At 44.4% G+C, this 20,682-nt stretch overlaps 1 protein-coding gene across 2 annotated transcripts in view; it reads right to left on the minus strand.

The window, feature by feature from the left end:
* pdgfd (platelet derived growth factor d) overlaps positions 1-20,682 on the minus strand; it is a 137,804-nt gene that overhangs the window by 84,921 nt on the left and 32,201 nt on the right. For both annotated transcript variants that reach the window (XM_080771398.1, XM_080771397.1), the window contains exons 2-3: positions 5,781-5,970; positions 3,665-3,842 (exon numbers count right to left, since the gene is read on the minus strand). In XM_080771398.1, coding sequence (XP_080627524.1) covers positions 3,665-3,842; positions 5,781-5,970 — 368 coding nt within the window. The remainder of the gene's footprint in view (positions 1-3,664; positions 3,843-5,780; positions 5,971-20,682) is intronic.

Here is a 20,682-nt window from a genome sequence, read left to right on the forward strand (position 1 = left end):
ATTTGACTAAATCAGTGTTATCAAATAACGAGCTGGAGGGATGGGCAGACCCCCAGTTACTGAGCGAACACATATCAATGAGTACTATCAGAATATAAAGCAATTTAACATACATATCACATATCACTTAACCTACCATAATGATCAATGATTATTAAGTACTTTGAGTGCAGGACCTTTCCTCACACACCAAATATCTTTTTTCACTGTGGTATAAAAATGTATTGTCTCTGTCGGGTGGAAACATCATATGCCCAAAACTGTGACTTTTCAAGATTCAAATTAAAAAGTAACAAAAGCAGCAGATCTACAAGCTCTACAATGCATTTCATACCACTTTTCGAGCTTGTGGATGTGGACCTGCTACTTTTGATGCTTTTGGGTTACGCTTAAGTGTGTTCAAGTTCATGTATGGAAAACAAAACACAAAAAGTTAGAATATTAAGATAAGAGGTTTCTGCCCGACAGCAACGATATATAATTGAGTGGTGGAATTACTTATTCCACCACTGTTCCGACGGCGATACCATCTCACGCACCTGTTTTCTCTTTCCACTCCTTTCCCCTCCCTCTCTCTCTCTCTCTCTCTCTCTCTCTCTCTCTCTCTCTCTCTCTCTCTTCTCTCTCTCTCTCTCCCTCTCTCTCCCCCCCCCTCTCTCTCTCTCTCTCTCTCTCTCTCTCTCTCTCTCTCTCTTCTCTCTCTCTCTCTCCCTCTCTCTCCCCCCCTCTCTCTCTCTCTCTCTCTCTCCCTCTCTCTCCCCCCCCTCTCTCTCTCTCTCTCTCTCTCTCTCTCTCTCTCGCTCTCTCTCGCTCTCTCTCTGTGTGTGTGACAAATTAGAGCTACTAAATGAAGCCTTGCACGCTGCTTAAGTCTAGTGGAAAGGATGAGAGAGAGTATGAGCCAAGACTACGGTGTGTGTGTGTGTGTGTGTGTGTGTGTGTGTGTGTGTGATAAGGTTTTAAGAGGAGTAGACTAAAGGCAGAAAAGCTGACATCTTCCTTAATGGTATGTTGTTTCATGCCTGAATTAGTGTGACACACACACACACACACACACACACACACACACACACACACACACACACACACACACACACACACACACACACACACACACACACACACACACACACACGCTACTAAAACTATACCCAGGTGCACATGATTTAAAAAGCGGCGTCGAGTTGAACGCCACTACTCACTGAATGAAATAAATGCTCTTCTCCAAATGCACATTAACTCATTACAACCTCGAGCCAGAGGTTCTCAAGACCCCCAATATGATAGCCTATATATTTGGCCGCGGACCCCCATCTGAAAATGTTTGTGCCAGGGACCCAACAAGAGAATATTTGTGTAAGAAGATTTAAAAATATATATATGTTTTACAGACTTTCAAGATTTTTCAAAAATGTGAAAAAACTACCTTGTACATCTATCTGCCTATTGCCAGTGGACACTTTATGACCAACTGTCGAAGTCCTGTCGACCCATTTGTGCATAGCTCAAATCGAGGGAATTGTCTTTTAATGAAGTTCTGTAGGTGCACAGAGGTAAAGACAGGACCTCATTATCTGTGCTCGTCTTTATCAAGTATACTTGGATTTTGGTTTTACTTAAAGATGCACTATGAACCCGGTTTCCTGCACAAGTACTGACATTTTTGTTACCCAATATGGGAACCCATCAGCAGAGAGAGAGAGAGAGAGAGAGAGAGAGAGAGAGAGAGAGAGAGAGAGAGAGAGAGAGAGAGAGAATAGATGCTATAGCTGGTGTAGTGTGTGGCTGATGAAGACATTTCCTAAGGTGAACGCAGCGTGAGGGCCTTTAATTGCAGTCAGAAAATGTTGTGGAGAGAGCAAGGAAAAAGTGCTTACACAGGACACAGCCCTGCCTGAACAAGAAGGCATCTGACAAAACCAGAGGAACGTCTGCATATCTCTCCATCTCTCCCCCCCCCCAACCCCCCTTATACGCTTTCGCTGCGCCATTCGTCTTTGTCCCCCACCCCTCTTTATCTTTGAACACACCCGTGGGGTAGCGTTGTTTTGTATAGGCATTCAAAAAATCTTCCTGGGCTTTCTCTTGTCCTCCCTTGCACTCAGCTCCAACTCTGCCATAACAAAAGTAACAAATTAAGTTAAAAAATTGGGAACCATCTTTGAATCTCCCCCCTCTCTCTCTCTCTGTCTCTCTCTGTCTCTCATATTGTAGGAGAGAGAACATATTCCATGTCTTGGTTGCGCTCGTGTCCTCTCCCCCTGACAGCGTGACGAAGCTAATCTCCTTATCTGCTCACTTGACAGAATTTAGAAAGAACACTTCCTCGCCTCTCCCCATCCTTTCCTGAACTCTTTTCCATCACTCCTCCACCGCCGAGGGGAGGTCTGGGGGGGTCTATCGACTCTCCTTCGTATGTCGGTGTCGCACGCCGAAAATAGCAGACGTTCAAGGCAAGCTCACAAGCTGTAAATCTGACTTAGTGATTCCATCTTTCTACTTCACTGCCATGTGGATGTGGGAGACAGGAGTAGTATAAAGACCTAATGTGTTTTCACCTCTGCGTTCCTGCGTTACCCGGTTTGAACCGACTTTGCTATGACAAGCACTGGAGCTGCACAAATCCAAACGGCGGCATGAATGAGTAGCATAAATGGCGTGGCTAATGAAGTGAAAAGGATTTAGTTTTTTTTGTTAAAAGAGGCAAAGCTCTATATTCTGATAGTAATCACTGCTATGGAGTGTTTGTTCTGTAATCTCCCTGTCTTTCCAGCTTAAGCAGAAAATAGCATTTTCAGGTCGGAGACCACTTTTATTCACTCGAAAGACGGAACTCCACAAAGGTATTTTCATCAAGTTCAATGATATAGTGTTTAAGTATACAAATTTCTCTGCTCATCTTTGGTTTTGTTTCATCGCTTCAATGTCACTCGTTTATCCTGTACCCTGGAAGTGTGCATTAATGTTTACGACCCACACACTTTTTGATGAGATGAAACTCTTCCAACTCTGAGCCTCTTGGGGCTAATATAATGATGGAGGAGATGTGTTCTGGGATGGACTTTAAGGAGTACCCTAACTAATTAATTTTTGTGAGCAACTTTCTTTTAGGCTCTATGGGATGCTAGTGTACCAGAATGTGCAGGTGTAATCGAAATATCATTGAACAAGTGCCAATGCCAAAACTTCCCAGTCCACGTATCAATGAATTTGGCTATTCTGGCTCTCTTTTTGAAAGATATTTTGGGGGCTTTTTGCCTTTATTGATACATACATATAGGTTGATAGGAAATGGGGGGAGAGAGATGGGGGGGAAGACACACAGCAAAGGTTGTCGGGATCGGGACTTGAACCCGCGACATGCTGTCAGGTTGGATTTCCAGCCTAGTTGCCTGAACTGTTAGGCTGTTAGGCCTTATCTCTTATTATCTCTTATTATAACTTTCATTTACCCACAACGTTGTGAGCTTAGATCTGCTATTCTCGGCTCAGAATAGGGACGCTAGGGTGGTTAATGTAATTAAAGAAGTTCCTATCACACAAAGATAACTCAAAGATCACACAAAGATTTGGTGGCCCCCCTGCAATAACTCAAAGACCACACATAAAATGAGGGTTGGAAACCTCTGGTATACATGAGTACATATACGTCATTAGGCCTCACCAGCAGCGAGTAGTAGACTTTGAATCCGGGCTTGGCCACAAAGTAGTCGTCAGAGTTGAACACGACTCGGAGCATGTTGAACCTGGCGGTGAGACGGGGCGGGGCTTTCTTACCGCACCAACGCCCCCAGATTATGGTACTGGTCTCTGATTGGTCCTCCACCGTCACATAGTCATACCTGGAGGGGAAGGGGGGTAGAGACAGTGGTAGAAGGGTCAAACACCATGGAATAATGAATAACGAGGTTCTAATATAGCCAGTTGTGGATATTTAACAAAGTAGATAGATCTATCTATCTATCCATCCATCCATCCATCCATCCATCCATCCATCCATCCATCCATCCATCCCTATCTATCCATCCATCCATCCATCCATCCAGCCATCCATCCATCCATCCATCCATCCGTCATTTATTTTGTTTATTTGTTTATTTTATTATCATTATTTCTTTCCTGGAACATATTTTGGGACTCTTCCACCTTTGTACTTTTGAATAATAAAGTATTTTCCAAAGAATGTACTTTGGAAAACTTAAGTATTTTTAGTAGTAGTAGTTGAGTAATATTTGACCAGGTGTATCTATTCGTTGAAGCACTGGTGTTGAGTACTTCCACCAGTGCTAATATCAACATAAGGAGTCTCTAATAGCATCATAAAGATGAAAACGATCACGCAATGCATTTGGCTTAAAAAAATGATGACTCGTGGTAGGGATTGCAGTCATGCATGGATAGAGGGATGGATGGCTCGATGGAGTGAGAGGGAAGGAGAGAGAGGGATGGACAGTTAGAGCCAGAAGGTCCTGGGTTCGATTCCCGCTCGGGACGCTGTGGGTGCTGGTGGCGTGTTTCCTCCTCCGCGTCATCAGTGCCCATACCCGAGGCGGGGTTGGCGAAAGGGCCTTTCTGTGTGGAGTTTGCATGTTCTCCCCGTGTCCCCTAGGGTAGGTATACCCTCACAAAAAACATGCAGTAATCCTGGTCTCTAAACTGCCTCCCCCTGGCCAGCCGGGGCGCCTGATGGAGGGGAAAGGAACTGGTTGGTGTTCCTTCCACGCACTACGTCCAACCAGGGAAACTCCACCCTGTCAGGTGTAAAGGAGCAACTTAGACACTCAGGCATGAAGAAAGCATGAGTTCAAGTCCGTTGCTCTCCCCATGTCCCCCATATATGGGGACTAGGCTGGTGGAGGGTGTGTAGAGCCCAGGATCACATTAGATAATTGACACAGGGGTGAGAAATGGGTTACAAAATCATGGGATAAAACATTTTAAAAAAAGAGAGAGAGATGGACAGAAGATGGAAGACAAGGAAACAGTGACTCTGCAGTTTTTCCTTGAGAACACATTTTTTTGTGGGATAACTTTGCTGGCGTGACTTTGACTAAACAATCCAGCAGTCAATGTAGTAGTCAATTAGTGGGGCCATCGATCAAACATGCACACACGCACGCATGCACGCACGCACACTCGGACGCACGCACGCGTGGTGAGAGTCAGTGGTGAGAAAAAGCCATGAATCGCAGCCAAATAACTACCCCCGTCTAGCTTCTTCCCAATCTTTTCTCTCACCTCCTCTTCCCTCAGTTTCCTTCATCACTCCATCCCTCCCCTCCTATAGGCTACTCCCCCTTTCCTTTGTAAGCAAAGTGCTTACAAAGACAGCTGAGTTGCAAACAGGGATTTAAAAAAAGCCTCTCCCCTTAACCCTCAAGAACAAACTCTTTCCCGTTGCCAAGAAAAAAGAACTTCATCCCTTCATCCCCCCCCCCCCCCCCTAAAAAAACTGTTTAATTCCCATGCCATTTTCTCAATCGCAGTGAGTTGACACGTACAATGCCAGAGTTCTAAGTGTGATTAAATGTATACCTCCGAAAGTAACGTCAGTACAGTGTATGGATGGACACTGACTATCATTCTTGCACGGGGGCCATCAAAAGTACAATATTTGTCTTAGTGAAAAAGTAGTGAAAAAGTTTTTTTCAGTATTGAATTACCGGTATATTTTTCACTACCCCTTTTGTTCTGAAATAAGGCACGATTACATTTCAAGGGACGGTTGGAAACCCTATAACTTCTCTTGTCATCCCTGTTTTGATTTGTCGTTATCTCACTTGCATACGCCGTTCTCGGCGTCCTCCAAGCCAAAGTGTCCGTCAAACTCCAGCTGCACGCGTGCTCCCGGCGGTGACAGCAGTTTCCATGACAACATCACGTTGCGGGGGTAGGAGCCAGGGTAGCGCGGGCTGTGCAGGGCCCCGCCCGAAGCCGTCACATTGATCACCTCCTCCTTGGAATAAAAGTCTGTGGTGGTGAGGCGATTGTCTGTTAGTGGTTACACACAACTGGTATCAGTTAGTTCGCTATAACAGGAGGGCTGTACGTATGTGTTGGGTTAGACATACCAACAGGCCAACAGTCCTACAGTTATGAGTCCGACACCCTAACCCCAAACCTAACCCTAACCGCACGCGGAAGCCACGGGTGATTTGTAACCGCCCACGGGTGATTTGTAACCGCCCACAGGTGATTGGTAACTGGCCACGGGTGATTTGTAACCGCCCACGGGTGATTTGTAACCGGTCACGCATGTTGGGAGCAACGCCGTTGTCAGACTCATGACTGTAGGACTGTTAGTATATCTAACCAACATATGCACACTTAACAGGAGAACACACACACACACGCACATGTACTGCACACACACACACACACACACACACACACACACACACACACACACACACACACACACACACACACGTTTCTGCCTGACACCAACAAAGTATAAAGTCATTAATCTCTAATCTATTTTTAACCTAGAACAGCACAGTAAAACAAATATAAACATGCATACAGTACAATACAGAGTATATGAATCAGGGGTGCGTGACCTTTTTGCACAGTTTGGCCATGCACGCACTGCACAGTGTAGCATTAATAATCTGAACCTACATTCTTAATTGTAATCTGATATCTGATCATCTGATCTTGCAGTACAAGAGTCCTTTATAAAACCAGGAAGAACAGGGTGTCCTCATTCCCTTAATGTATTCACAGAGATAGACATTAAAGGACAAACTTCTGAGCGCCTGCTTGCCTGTGTGCGTGTGCAGGGCTGACATGACTGTATTTCCTGAGTGTGTGTGCGTGTGTGTGTGTGTGTGTGTGTGTGTGTGTGCGTGCGTGCGTGCTGGTTCTGAAACGACAATGGGGGTCCCCAGCAAAACGAACACATATAACAATTATTAATATTATATTAAAGGTAGAGTAAGTGATTTCACTCAAAAAACCTTAGGTTTCGTTTTTGGCTGTGGGACCTAAGCCTTCGTCCAATCAGGATAGAGTCAAAAACGAAACCTAAGGTTTTTTGACCCCCAGGGGTTAACTGGGGACAGGGAGGAACTCCTTATATGGTCAGCACACTCTATAGTAGAGAGGATTATCACAACAAAACAAAAAAATAAGTGATATTTGAATTAAGTGAAATCACTTACTCTACCTTTAAGTATTCTCGTTAACCCCATTTCATATTTTATCGGAAAAGTAGCCGATTGTAAGCTTGTAGATAGGCTATTTCTGAAATTCTGTTCTGTATGTTTTAATCATTTTGAAAGCTTCTATCAACACAAATCTTCTCTTATGGTCGTCCCTGGCACAAATTCTTTGCTGTCGGCCAAATTTCTACTTTTTATGTTGTTGTTCCATAAATTTACGTCATAGTGAAAATAGCAGATCTACAAGCTCACAGTTTCACCCCTGTGTAATGTGTCTGTCAGCCAAAGGGTCCCTGGTCTGAAAGAACGTTAAAAACCTCTATAAATCCATCTATAAATCTCTACCTATTTTTCTTCTTTGCTTTCAGCCGTCCATTGGCTGCTCTGTCCTTCACAAGTACGTCATTATAAAGTCTGTCCACCTGCTGTATGACATTGGCCTATCTAATATACAATATATCATTGTCAGGCAGGAACCTCTTATCTCTGTATGAAAATGTTTCATGTTTTTTGTAAATGAACGCCCTACACTTGAACTAAAGACACAAAAGTCAAAAAGTTAAAAGTAGCAGAGCTACAAAGCTTGTCGATCTGCTTCTTATGATGGTTTTGAACCCGACAGAGACGAAGACGATATGAAACAAGTATGTATGTGTGCATGTATCCCCATGTGTATGTACTGTATGTGCACATACAGTGTGTGTGTGTGTGTGTGTGTGTGTGTGTGTGTGTGTGCATGTGTGTGTGTGTGTGTGTGTGTGTGTGTGTGTGTGTGCATGCGTGCACAGGATATGACATCAGTGTTTTCTTTTCCTAGTTTGAATCACTTAAATATATAAAAATCAAAAAGGTATTGTTGCAGTCCTATATTCCTATATTCTCACTATACCGTCTCGATGATGCTACTTTTAGATTATTCATCGTCTCTTCACGTCTCATGATGCTCACTGGCTGTCGCGCTATGAGGGTGTGAATGACACATCGTCGCTGTCGGGGGAGAAACCTCTTATCTTGATATGCATATTCTAACTTTTTGTGTTTTTTCCGTAAATGAACGCCCAGCCTGATCACACTACAGCGCCACACAAAAGCATTAGCAGATCCACACGCTCCAAACACTGCACCAAGCGACACCTTTCGTGCTTGCGGCACTGCTACTTTTGATGCTTTGGAATTTTAATCCTGAAAAGTAACAGTTTAACACTTCAACAGTCATAAGATATGAGGTTTCCACCCGTGGAGAACTTCTCACGTCAGCGCTGCCATGTGTGGGAGAGTTTTCACACAGTACACGCATACACGCCGCGTGTATGTGTGTGTGTGTGTGTGTGTGTGTTCACACGCATAAAAGAACATGCATGTACACACAAGTGCGCTTGTACGTGTGCACGCTCGAGCAGGCCATTGTTGTTATGACAGCCAAAAGTATCAGATTGTGATGCTCCATGTTTAATTGTCGGTATATATCAGACATCTTCTGGTGTGTGTTCTGAGAGAGAGAGAGAGAGAGAGATTGTGTACATGTGTACTTAACAATACTATACTTGTAGCATATTGTGAGAACATTTTGAAGACAATATGCTTTGTGTGTGTGTGTGTGTGTGTGTGTGTGTGTGTGTGTGTGTGTGTGCGTGCGTGTGTGTGTGCAGATCTAATTATGGTGGTGTGAGTCAGTGTGTGCGTGGGCGTGTATTGACATCATGATCGTCACGCTCAGAGACACCGTACAGAAGTTTCTGTACGGTGGAAACCTTGGATGTCCCAAAACTGTTCCTCTATTGGCATCACTCAAAGACGTCTTAAATGAGTGAAAATAGCAGAGCTTTTAATTTAGCGACTATTTTCACTATTTTTGTGTGCCACTCCTGTATGGTGAAGTAGGGCATTGATTTATGCAACAAACATTAAAAATGTAAATGTGGACATGTGCAGTACGAGGTTTCTTCTGCCACTAAACAAACTCACAAGTTTCTTTCAACTTGTTGTGCTGTGAAAACAAGAAAGACGTTATACTTTCCTTCATTTAGTTTCTATTGGAAACGATATTGGAAAGTGACGTACATTTTACATATTGTATATAAGTATTGCACTTAAATAGCACAATCTCTATGTATGAAAGATATGGTGACTGGTAAAGGATGGCTGTTGTACAGTATGTGCACTCCTACACCTGCATGCCTACAGTATAAGAGCATGTGAGGTCCACAGATCAGGCAGTTTGATAGTCAAGGGGTTTATTCAGTGATATTGGTGGAATGAGGATGAATGATGGTTTAAGATGATTTTGACTGACAAGAGAAGGAAATGAGTAACAATCAGTAATGGGGATAAGTCAGGCATAATCAGACACAAGAAACATAGGCATGGGCAATCTAACAAATAGAAGATTCGGAGGGGCATTCTGGTAAATAGGAAAGGGCAGACTTACAGTAATGCATCGGTATACAGGCACGAAGGAGTTGTGGTGCTGCAAGCACCTCTCAGTGAGGGACACAATGTTTGTCTGCTGCCTAGTTAGGCCTATATCCCCCAGGTGTGCCGATTGTTGGCCCCGCCCACACCACCAACAAGGCCTGCCACTACTCCACCCCACTCTCAGCTAGACTGGTGCGGGTTTCTACAATGTACTTTTACTTTACTTCAGTATTTCCAAATACACACAGAGGCAAATACTGTGCTTTTTACAGCAGTGCAATGATTTGAAAACTATAGTCATCAGTTACTTTGCAGATTTAGATTACAAAACATGCTGTACCTCTTAAGCCCTGCTTCATACTTCAGGACAGCACACACTACTGGAGAGGTGCTGCCCACATGATAAACTTAAAAAGAAGCCCTACTTCATACTTCAGGACAGCACACCGATAGTGGAGAGGTGCTGCCCACATGATAAACTTAAAAAGAAGCCCTGCTTCATGCTTTAGGACAGCACACCAATAGTGGAGAGGTGCGCATGCTGCCCACATGATAAACTTAAAAAGAAGCCCTGCTTCATGCTTCAGGACAGCACACCGATAGTGGAGAGGTGCTGCCCACATGATAAACTTAAAAAGAAGCCCTGCTTCATGCTTCAGGACAGCACACCGATAGTGGAGAGGTGCGCATGCTGCCCACATGATAAACTTAAAAAGAAGCCCTGCTTCATGCTTCAGGACAGCACACCGATAGTGGAGAGGTGCTGCCCACATGATAAACTTAAAAAGAGGAGAGGTCGCACAACTCACAGTCACGATACAAATACTTCATTTTAAGCTGACCAACGTTTCAGCACAAAATACCCTGAAGAAGGCAATAGATAATAATGAAAAGATAATATTGGTTTAAAAATAAAAAATAAAATAAAATCACAAGCAATCAAATGCTTGGGAGTAAAACAGGGTTTTAAGCCTGGCTTTAAAAACTTCAATGGAGGTGCAGGTTCTAATAGAGTAGGGGATGGTGTTCCACAGCCTAGGGGCTGCGACCGAGAAGGCCCACACCCAAAATCCAGTCCACAGTTTCCAAATGCCACAGTAGCGTCCACAGAGAACAGTCAATAACATTCACGTATTCACAACACACCAAGGTTATTCGTTCACTGAATGAAATGTTATTACCCCAAAATTAAAGAAAACAAATTAAAACCCACGGCCTGTAACGGGGTGCTTAGAACGAGGCAACAGGGTGTTTGTGTGTGAATGTGTGTATGAGCGTTTATGGGGGGGTAGGGGGGCAGATACCAGACACGGAGAGAACAGCTGTTCCATTCATAGAACAGAAGGGAACGTAACGAGTGTCGGGGGCGTGTCTCTGTGTGAGTCCTGGGATGTACGTGGACATGAATGGTGGTGGTGTGAGTGGATGCGTGTGCGTGTGAGGGTGCGATAACCAATCGCTACAGTATAAAATGCTATCTAAGTCTACTGTGCATAAAGTTCTAAGTTCTAAGGGGCTATAGGGTAAGTGCTACGGGGCACGATGGAGTCTGAAGAGGTGGGTTTTCAGACTGCGGCGGAAGATTGGGAGTGAGGCTGTGGTTCTGATTGTAATGGGAAGTGCATTCCATAGTTTTGGAGCCAGAAGGGAGAAGAGTTTGGGACGTGTGGAGTGTTGTCCCTGCGTTTTTAGTGAAGGTACTTCACGCTTCCCTGCGTTGGCTGATCTGAATGAGCGGGAGGGTTTGTAGGGTTCGATCATATACTTGCAAGATATGGGGGAGCCATACCTTACTTTGAATGCCAGCATCAGAGTGTTGTATTCTTTTTTATAGTGATACTACAGTATTATAGTTGAATGAAGAAGACCCTACAGTGGGCTTGCAACAGGAAGCATCGACTCTTTAGTGCAACCTGTGGAACTGTGTTAGTTAAATGTAACAGAATGTTATGCGCTCACACATCCACAACCACTTAGCTGTGAGCGGCTCCATGCTTGGTTTCACTGTGCAACGGCAGAGCCTGATCTACGCTTTGTTGTATGCCGAACGTAGACAATCTACAAGCCCAAAACGTGCAGTGTCTGTGGCGAGTTGTGGGCTTGTAGATCGGCTATGTTCGGCAGGCGACACGTCGTATAGGGGCCGTACGGCAAAGCATAATATATCAGGCTTATAGCAGTGTGTAAGCAGGCCAAACACTGGAGATACTACTAATGCAACTCTACAAGTGCCTGCCCATTAAAATAACCATAAGCCAGGGAGTCAGACCACTGGAATCCCATGCAAAATTGAGAGCAACGACACGTATCAGACTTTGCCATGTTGATACAAAACAGTATCTTTGTGTCGTTGCTAAACTTTTCTTAGTAGAGCAGCGTAGAGGCATTGAAGAATGCAATGCAACAAAAGCTGCTCACAAAACACAACTGGAAAAGTGCAGTGCCCTTCGGTCTCCCTCAGGCCGGATTCCCTACCCACTCAGGGTCCACAAACTTTATAAGGTTAAAGATGGATTATTTCCACCCTAAAACATGATCATCGGGTATATTATATAAGGATTTTTCCTAAAAAGTGTACAGTATTTGTTAAAATGTAGTTTTTATGTGGACACGCCCACCAGTTCATTAAGTATGCCTGGTTTGCCTGGTGGGTGGTGATCCACCTGAACTGTTGTTGTACTTCCACTTTGGTTCTTTGTATCTTTTCCCAGAGGGCAGAAGTACAAACTCGCCATTTAAAACATGGGTAACATCACTGACAATTTTCTTAGCCTGTTTTAGTGTAGCCTGCTCCTAAATAGACCCCTATGATCTTCCCTGCGGTCTGCACCAATCTTAACAATTTGGACCTCAGTTGCACTGAGAGATTACCGAACCAAACTGTGATGCCAATCCTGACCAGGCTTTCCAAGACTGCTCGATAGAACATTTTTGGTCAACACCATGAACCCTGAGACGTCGAAGGACGTGCAGTCTTTGCTGTAGTTTACTACAGAGACTGTCAACATGTGTATTCCAAGTTAGTGAGTTGTCAATACAGATACATGGAGTTGGAACAACTGAGGTTCGGGAGGTTTGGCCAAGCAGAAGACAACCCACCTGCCTGCCAACTCCACCCTTGCCAACCACTCACCCACCTCCAACCAGCCTGGCCACTCCTACCTCACCCATCACCGGGGGTATTTAAACGCAAGTTTAAAAAATGCCAGTGTGCTAGTTTCCAGTAACCCTCCCTCCCTCCCTTTTCTCCAATACTCCTATCCTCTCTGCAGGTTCCAGAGGGGGTTTCTACAACATCGCTCAGGCTCAAGCCTCGACCCCTAAGCCAAAGTATCTGAGTCCGCCCCCTCAAACCCCTGATCCCACTGTCACTCACGTCCGGTGCTCTGACCATCTAAGCCGCACACCGCACGCTTGCGTGTGGTGATGACCTTAGATGACCACGCTGCACCCCTGCCATAATTACGCCATCTAAGCCGCATGCCGCATCCGTGTGCGGCTATGACCTTAGATGTCCGTGCGGCACATCTAATGGCATCCTCCCCCCCGACCTGACAATCCAAGCTACACGTTCATGAGTAGCGATGCCCCTGGATAGTCACGCCGACGCCCCACATGTCATGCTCGCCCTGACCACCTAAGCCGCACAGGGGTGCTGACCTTAGATGATCATACCGGCACGTTAATGGCATCCCCCGCCCCTGGCCATCTAAGCCACACGCCGCACGCTTGCGTGTGGCGATGACCTTAGATGTGTCATGCACTAGGGGATGCATGGCAAAAACAGGGAGTCCACACATGAGTATAAACGTTTAAATGATATTTATTATATTAAAGTAATTAAAGAATTGCAAAGTAATGAAGTGTGGGATGTGAGGATATCAGTTATCAGTAATGTCTGCAGTGTGTGGATGTTTGGAGAGTGATGTGTGCATGTTGTATTAAAGGGTGCAAAACATAACTTAGACAAAAGGTTGGTTAGGCCCTTGAGCCAGGTGGCAGGTCCTGCTTGCAGGGAGGACAGAGAGAGAGTGAGCTCAGCCAGGAGAGCTCCCTATATACTGCCCTAAGCTCCGCCCACCTCAGGTGAGCACAATTGGCCTGACGGCCTGCTCCACTCTGCCATCACAGAGGCTGCCGGCTAGCCTACAGTGAGGCAGAGGGGACAGGGCCGTCACAGATGACCATGCTGGCTTCCCCATGTCTTCCATGCCATGCCGCACGTACCATGCTTCGCATGCGACGTGACCATAAACGACCATACTCCCAAGTTTATTCAATAAACCATCTTAAAGGTTCCCATGTCTGATGCTGGGTCTTTCCTAGTGAACCAAGTATTTATATGAGGAGACCTGTGAGATGGTTGAGTCATGAATGACCACAGGCCTGTGATCACCAATACTCTAGGGGTCAAACACCATCTCCTGTGTCTTTCACAAGTTCAGTCTTCCATGTTTCTATGGCTTATTGTGTATATTATTATTTATTATTATTATTATTGTTGTGGTTTGTATCTTTTTTTATTATTTTTTTCAAATAACCAAAAAATAACAGGTATCAACCAAAGAACAGAAAATAAAAAGAGAGGGAGGGCCGGAGGATGTTATTGCTACAGGGTAGCAATCAAATCCGTCCAGCCTCATCTTGTTGGCAAGGTTATAATTATAGCATCAACATTAGTATGAATTATGGAAGAGAAAAACAAGGCCACAGCCAATGACTCGTGGCTCCCTACCTTGACTCTGCTGATGAATCAAATTATTAAATGTACCAATTAGGAGAGATTTAAAAGGCAATCCAATTTTAAATGAATGTACAAAATAAGGAAAATAGCCAGAGGCCTAATTTGTGCATAATTATGCATTAGCCAGCCATGTGTGTGTGTGTGTGTGTGTGTGTGTGTGTGTGTGTGTGTGTGTGTCTGTGTGTGTGTGTGCGTGCGTGCGTGCGACCCGTGCATGCGTGTGTGTGTGTGTGTGTGTCTCACTGTGTGAAGTCAGCCGGCCTATTTGCTCATCTGTGGGTTTTCTTTTCTTTCTTTCTTTTTTTTTGGGGGGGGGGGGGTAAACTGCTGCCTATTAGCAGCAAAACCACTGCTTTACTCTGTGTGTGTGTGTGTGTGTGTGTGTGTGTGTGTGTGTGTGTGTGCGTGCGTGCGTGCGTGCGTGCGTGCGTGCGTGCGTGTGTGTGTGTGTCTTGGCTGTGATCTTTGTACTGAAGCTGCACTTTCCCGCCCCACAGGATCGAGTCAAAGCCTATTCCCTGAGGCTACATGTTAGGGCCTGTGTGTGTGTGTGTGTGTGTGTGTGTGTGTGTGTGTGCGAGATGTGCGTGCATGCGTGAGTGTATGTGTATGCGCGTGTTTGTGCGTGGGTGGTTCAGTGCAATGACATGTGTGTTCAAATGCTTGCAGTCTCTGCCGTTTTGCTGCTCTTGTCTCTAAATATTCTCTCTGGTCTCTCTGCCACACACACACACACACACGCGCACGTGTGCACGCACGCACGCCCGCCCGCACACTGAGGGGTATCAGGTTATGAATAAAAATGAATAAAAATGCATCCAACATTATAGGCTTATTATTATTATCCAATGTTGCTGCAGGTTGCCATGCATACATGGAATCTATAACATTAACATCAAAACAAAAGCCGTACATTAAGTTAGAAATGAATTACCTCTGGTCTTCATAGAATATAGCCTGAAGCAATCTTCAGGCTCTTCTATGAAGTCCAGAGGTAATTCATTTTCTCCTGCTCTACAGAACTGTACTGTACCCCGCCTTGCATTAGTTAGTTTATAATAATCACTTTTAATGTTTGGCAGACAATGTTTGGCAGACAATACATGGACATCAATGGAAACATTGATTAAAAGCTTGACTACTGACAAACTACAGTAGAGTTTCTGCAGAGGCAAGATCCCCCCCCCCATCTCTCTCTCTCTCTCTCTCTCTCTCTCTCTCTCTCTCTCTCTCTCTCTCTCTCTCTCTCTCTCTCTCTCTCCCTCTCTCCCTCTCTCTCTCTCTCTCTCTCTCTCTCCCCCCTCTCTCTCTCTCAGGGCTTATATTGGATAGGACTTCCACTTTTCCTGCAGAAAAGGCAATTAACTTGCAGTGCATTCCCTCATGCAGAGGGGGGCTGCATGGGTTTTACACACAGCATAAAAGCAAAGGGAATTGGGACCCTGGAACGGTGGACAAGAGTCCATCTGCACTCTACATGATGAGACAGAAAGAGAGAGAGAGAGAGAGAGAGAGAGAGAGAGAGAGAGAGAGAGGTGGAAGGTTTACAAGGTTCCAGGCCTGTATTCAAATTTTTACTTTGGTAAAAGTATAAAAGAATGGCATTAAATATACCCGAGTAGCAAAGTAAAAAATAATCAAATTATTGTGATTGCGGCACATTGTGTGTACAGTATGTAGAACTGCTTACCTTTGAATAGCATTAGTATAAAATGGGGCTTCATTGGTTAATGCATGTTTTGTATTAACCCTATATAGTTGCCTGTGTCTGTTGTTCATGTTTTCATGGGACCCCTGGGAAATGAGAGGCTGCATTTCAAGGGGCTATCGCTTCAATAATCTGAAATATGGTTGACCGGAGTTCCTCTGGGCTCTATACTAGTGTCTGAGGAAAGCTTTCCACACAAATACGGATGCATGGGTTTAAGTGGTTAAATCGTCAAAGCAACTATAGTAACTAAAGCTGTCGAATAAATGTAGTGGAGTAAAAAAAGTGCAATGTTTGCCTTTGAGAGGTATGGAGAACAACTGTAAAAAAGAACTGAGACACTCAAGTAACCAACAGTACCTTAATTTTTTTTTGTTTTTTTATGTTTTATCCCACAATTTTTTCACCCATTTTTTCACCCAGTGTCAATTATCTAATGTAATCCTGGGCGCTACACTTCCTCTGCCAACCTGGGGGGACAGCGGACTGACCTCATGCTTCCTTCTATGAATGAGGAGTCCAAGCTGCTTCTTTTCACCTGACAGGGGAGAGTTTCCCCGGCCGGACGTAACACGTTATTCCAACCAGTTCCTTTCCCCTCCATCAGGCGCACCGGCAGGCCAGGGGGAGGTAGTTTAAAAAATTGTAGGTTTAGCGATGATCTTTAACAGGCTGATGCCTCGGTAGTTGTCTGGCTTTGAGAGGTCCCCAGCTTTTGGCACCTGGGATGATGTTAGATGTTAAGTGTATGTGTGTGTGTGTGTGTGTGTGTGTGTGTGTGTCCTTGCGGTATGGTCGGTCCACAGAGGCCACAGAGGCGTTCATGATGCCAGTTGCTGCCGTGTGTGTGTGTGTGTGTGTGTGTGTGTGTGTGTGTGTGTGTGGTGCGTGCGTGCGTGCGTGCGTGTGCGAACATACTTGCATACTGTCCATGTGTGCATGAATTATACAGAGCAGTTATCGTATATGTAAGTGTGTAATTATAGCAGAGAACATAACACTTCCATTATGGTACTTGGAGGAGCAGCTGTCCATTGGGGGGGGAATTAAAAGATTTCAGTGCACTGTGCCTACACATGTCGCGACCGCAGGTCGCGACATGTGTAGGCACAATGCAAGGAATAAATGCATTCGCCATGTATCCGAAGGAAGTCTGATCCAATCACTTTTAGATTTCTCCAGTTTAATCCTGAGTTTAAGTTTTTTAGTGTTCAAGATCTAATTTTAGGCATGTTTAAGCCTCGAGGAAAATCCGTGTTGAGGTTCTTAATCCACTGTTTTTCATTAAAACGTCTTTGTCCTACTGTCCAGTTAGGATTGTGTTGAAGTCCAGCGCATTTTAGAGCTCCAATGCCGTGCGCCATAAAATGTTGCACCAATCTTGTGGTTGTCTTTTTGGCATTGTTAATATTGTATCTGTGTCGTCCCAGCCTAGTACCTATTGTTTTACCTGTCTCTCCGACATATTGTAAACCACATTTTTCACATGTGATTAAATAAATGCAGTTGCTGGTTCTGGCTGTTATTTGTTGTTTAATCTCCAAGACGCGTTTTGTGGTTCTATTTTTTACTAATTGTTTGGGTTTGAAGTATTCTGGTCCCTGGCGTGCTGGTGTGTTGATTTCTTTTAGCTTGCTGTGTACTAGATAATCTTTAAGGTTTTTATTTTTTCTGTAGGCCGATATAATTTTATAATCTTTTAGAAGATCGTCTGTTCGGTTCTCAAAATTCCTTTTTATTCTGTTGTTGGCTAGTGTGCTCTGTGTTGAATAACTGGTTATCAGGGCCAATTTGGGGCCTGTATCTCGCACTTTTATTTCTAAGAAGGTTTTTTGGGCTTTCCGGAGGAAGGTCCTAGTGTATCCTCTTAGTCTGAGGGCATTAAATAGAGTTTTACAAGCTATTTTGAAATCACTTCTTTGCGTGCAAATCCTATGGAATCTTAGTAGTTGTGATTTGACTATTCCTGTGTAGGAGTGTGTCGGGTGGAATGACGTTTTGTGTAATAGGGCGTGAGTGTCTGTTTCTTTAAAGAATACTTTTAAGTCTAGTTTCCCATTTGTGTTAAAGTTTGGGCCCTTGAAGATTGTTACATCAAGAAAGTCAATCCTTTCTGTGTGTGTCACATATTTTATCGTTATGGATCTATGATGGCTATTTAAAACATCAATAAATTCCTGGAATTCTTCTTGGCTATGTTCCCATATTCCAAATATATCATCTAGAAATCTATAGTAATGTGTCGGTTTAAGTCTGCATTTTTCTAGTGCGGTCTGTTCCCATATGCTCATGTAAATGTTTGCATAAGATGGTGCAAATCTCTTTCCCATGGCCGTGCCTTTGATTTGTAAATAGAAGTCTAGTAATTGGAGTATTTCCTCCTCTGGTCGACTTGTGTCTGGGTATTTACTAAAGACTTCCCTGACTGCTTGGAGTCCTGATTCTGTTTCAATGTTTGTGTAGAGGCTGTCTATATCTATTGAAAATAGAAGGGCCTCCTTTCCTACTTTAATAGCTTTAATTTTGTCCACAAAATCGTAAGTGTCTTTTATAAAACTGGGGTGTTTTATCGACAGTGGGTTCAGGAAATATTCAATAAACTCTGCTGTCTGATACGTCTCGCTGCCACAGTCCGACACAATTGGTCTCCCGGGTGGAATTTCATATGGTATTGTCCATGAATCCGGGCTTTTGTGTATTTTTGGTAAAAGATAAAATATCCTAGCCCGTGGGCTATCCTGTCCTATTAAGTATTGGTGTTGTTTGGCGTTTATGTGCCTTTTGTCCTTAAGACTGTTTATGATGGCTATGGCCTTCGTAGCTGTCTGCATGTAAATGGGTTGGTCTAATTGCCTATAATGGTCCTGATTGTTGAGCTGTCTCTCACCTTCTAAAAGGTATTGGTGTCGATCCATAATTACTATGCAGGAGCCTTTGTCTGCTGGTTTGATAATGATTTGTTTGTTGTTGATTAGTTCCCTAAGTGCCCTGGTTTGTTCTATTGTGAGATTATCTTTTTCCTTAATGTGTCCTGGTATGCGTGTTACCGTATTCATGTCCTTCTGCATCAGTCGTTTAAGACTGCTTGGGATTAAATTCTCAGACGGTTCCCAGCTTGATTTTGGTCGAAAAGGCAGTATCTCCGTTCCTTGGTCCATTCCAAAGTGTGTAGCTAGTTTCAATCTGCGGTGATACTGAGAAAGGTCTTTCTTTAACCTGTTGGTTTGTTGTTTATAGATATCCAGTGTCGGGACAAAGGAAAGTCCCTTTTCCAGCAGTTCGGTCTGGTGTTGATCTGGCTGGAAGTAATGGGACAGATTAATTATGTTTGACTTGCCCCCCCTCCTTTCTGGGTTTATGGGGTCTATAAGTTTAAACTAGTAAGCCAATTTACAAGCATTGCTTTGCCTGTCTCTGTTGTCCAATGTACGTTATCAGGAACCACTTTAAACTCCCTGTCATCCAATTTAGGGAGGTAATTATAGGTAAAAATATTGCGATTTAGCTCTCTCATGTTATCCTTATCCTTTATTGAGAAATTAGTTGAGTAGTTGACTAAAGGGACATGGATACTTGCAGTTGGGAAGGCGTTCTGTGCTGCTGCGATGGCCTCTCTCAATGCCCTCTGCGCTTGTTTTGGAGCGTGGCCTCTCTCGTTTATCCCAACCGACAGGATGCAATAGGCTACAGTGGTGTTGCTCGGTATCCTCTCTAGTAGGGCCTTCGTATGTTGGAAGCCCATTCCTGGGTAGCAATCCACTTGCAGATCTGGTCGTGTCAGAGATGGAAGTTGGCTCATGTTTGAGTCTCCTATGATGAGGATGCTTTTCTTTGGGAATAGTCTCCAACGTTGGTTCTTCTTCCCGGTGTTGATGTGTTTGTAGACTTCCCCTGGGGTCCTTGGCTCGTCTATTTCTGGTTCATCTGATTCCTTTTCTCGGTTCTCTCCTGGGTCTGTCCTGGTCCTCCTAGGGGCTGCTTCTGTGTCCTGGGTCCGGTCCTGTGTAGTCTTCTTCTTTGTTGGTTCCGTCCTGTTGTGGTCAGTCCTCTGGGGTTTTGGCGTGCCATTTGGATTGGCTCTCCTACTTCGTGTTTGCCTCTGTGGTGGGCTCTTCTGTGGTGGTAGGGTCAGGGAGGGGAACTCTACTTCCGATAGATCCGTTCTAGGGGGGACCTGTACTATGGTTGGTAGTATTGTCTTGGAAATAAGTATGGTGGGGAACATGGGGGGGGTCGAGGTCAGAGAGGGTGGGGAGAGGGGGGCAGTGGATACACAAGGGGGGGGTTTTTTTGGAGACCGATGGGGAGTGGATATAGGTATATCAGGATCAGAGGAAGGAGGAGGAGGGAGGGGTGGGGGTAAAGTGGGAATAGGCAGAGAGACAGTAGTAGGAGGGGGAGGGGTAGAAATGACAGTTCTATTTGATCTGAGCTGTGTGATCATCAGTTGAGCTTTGTTTATCTCCAAATGTGTTAGTCTTTTCCCTAAGTTTTTTCTAGCCCATCTGATTGCTATGGTAAAGGCTTTTTTCTCCTCGTCCTCTGTTAAGTTATCTGTTAACTCTTGTTTGGTTGTGTTTAAGACTGTGGTGTAGTGTTCTTCTAAGGCTAAGATGGTTGTGTGACACCAGTGTCTGGATATCCCTTCGAGT

The sequence above is a fragment of the Protomyctophum bolini genome, assembly GCF_963924005.1.
Source record: "Protomyctophum bolini genome assembly, chromosome: 9".
Taxonomy (NCBI): Eukaryota; Metazoa; Chordata; class Actinopteri; order Myctophiformes; family Myctophidae; genus Protomyctophum; species Protomyctophum bolini.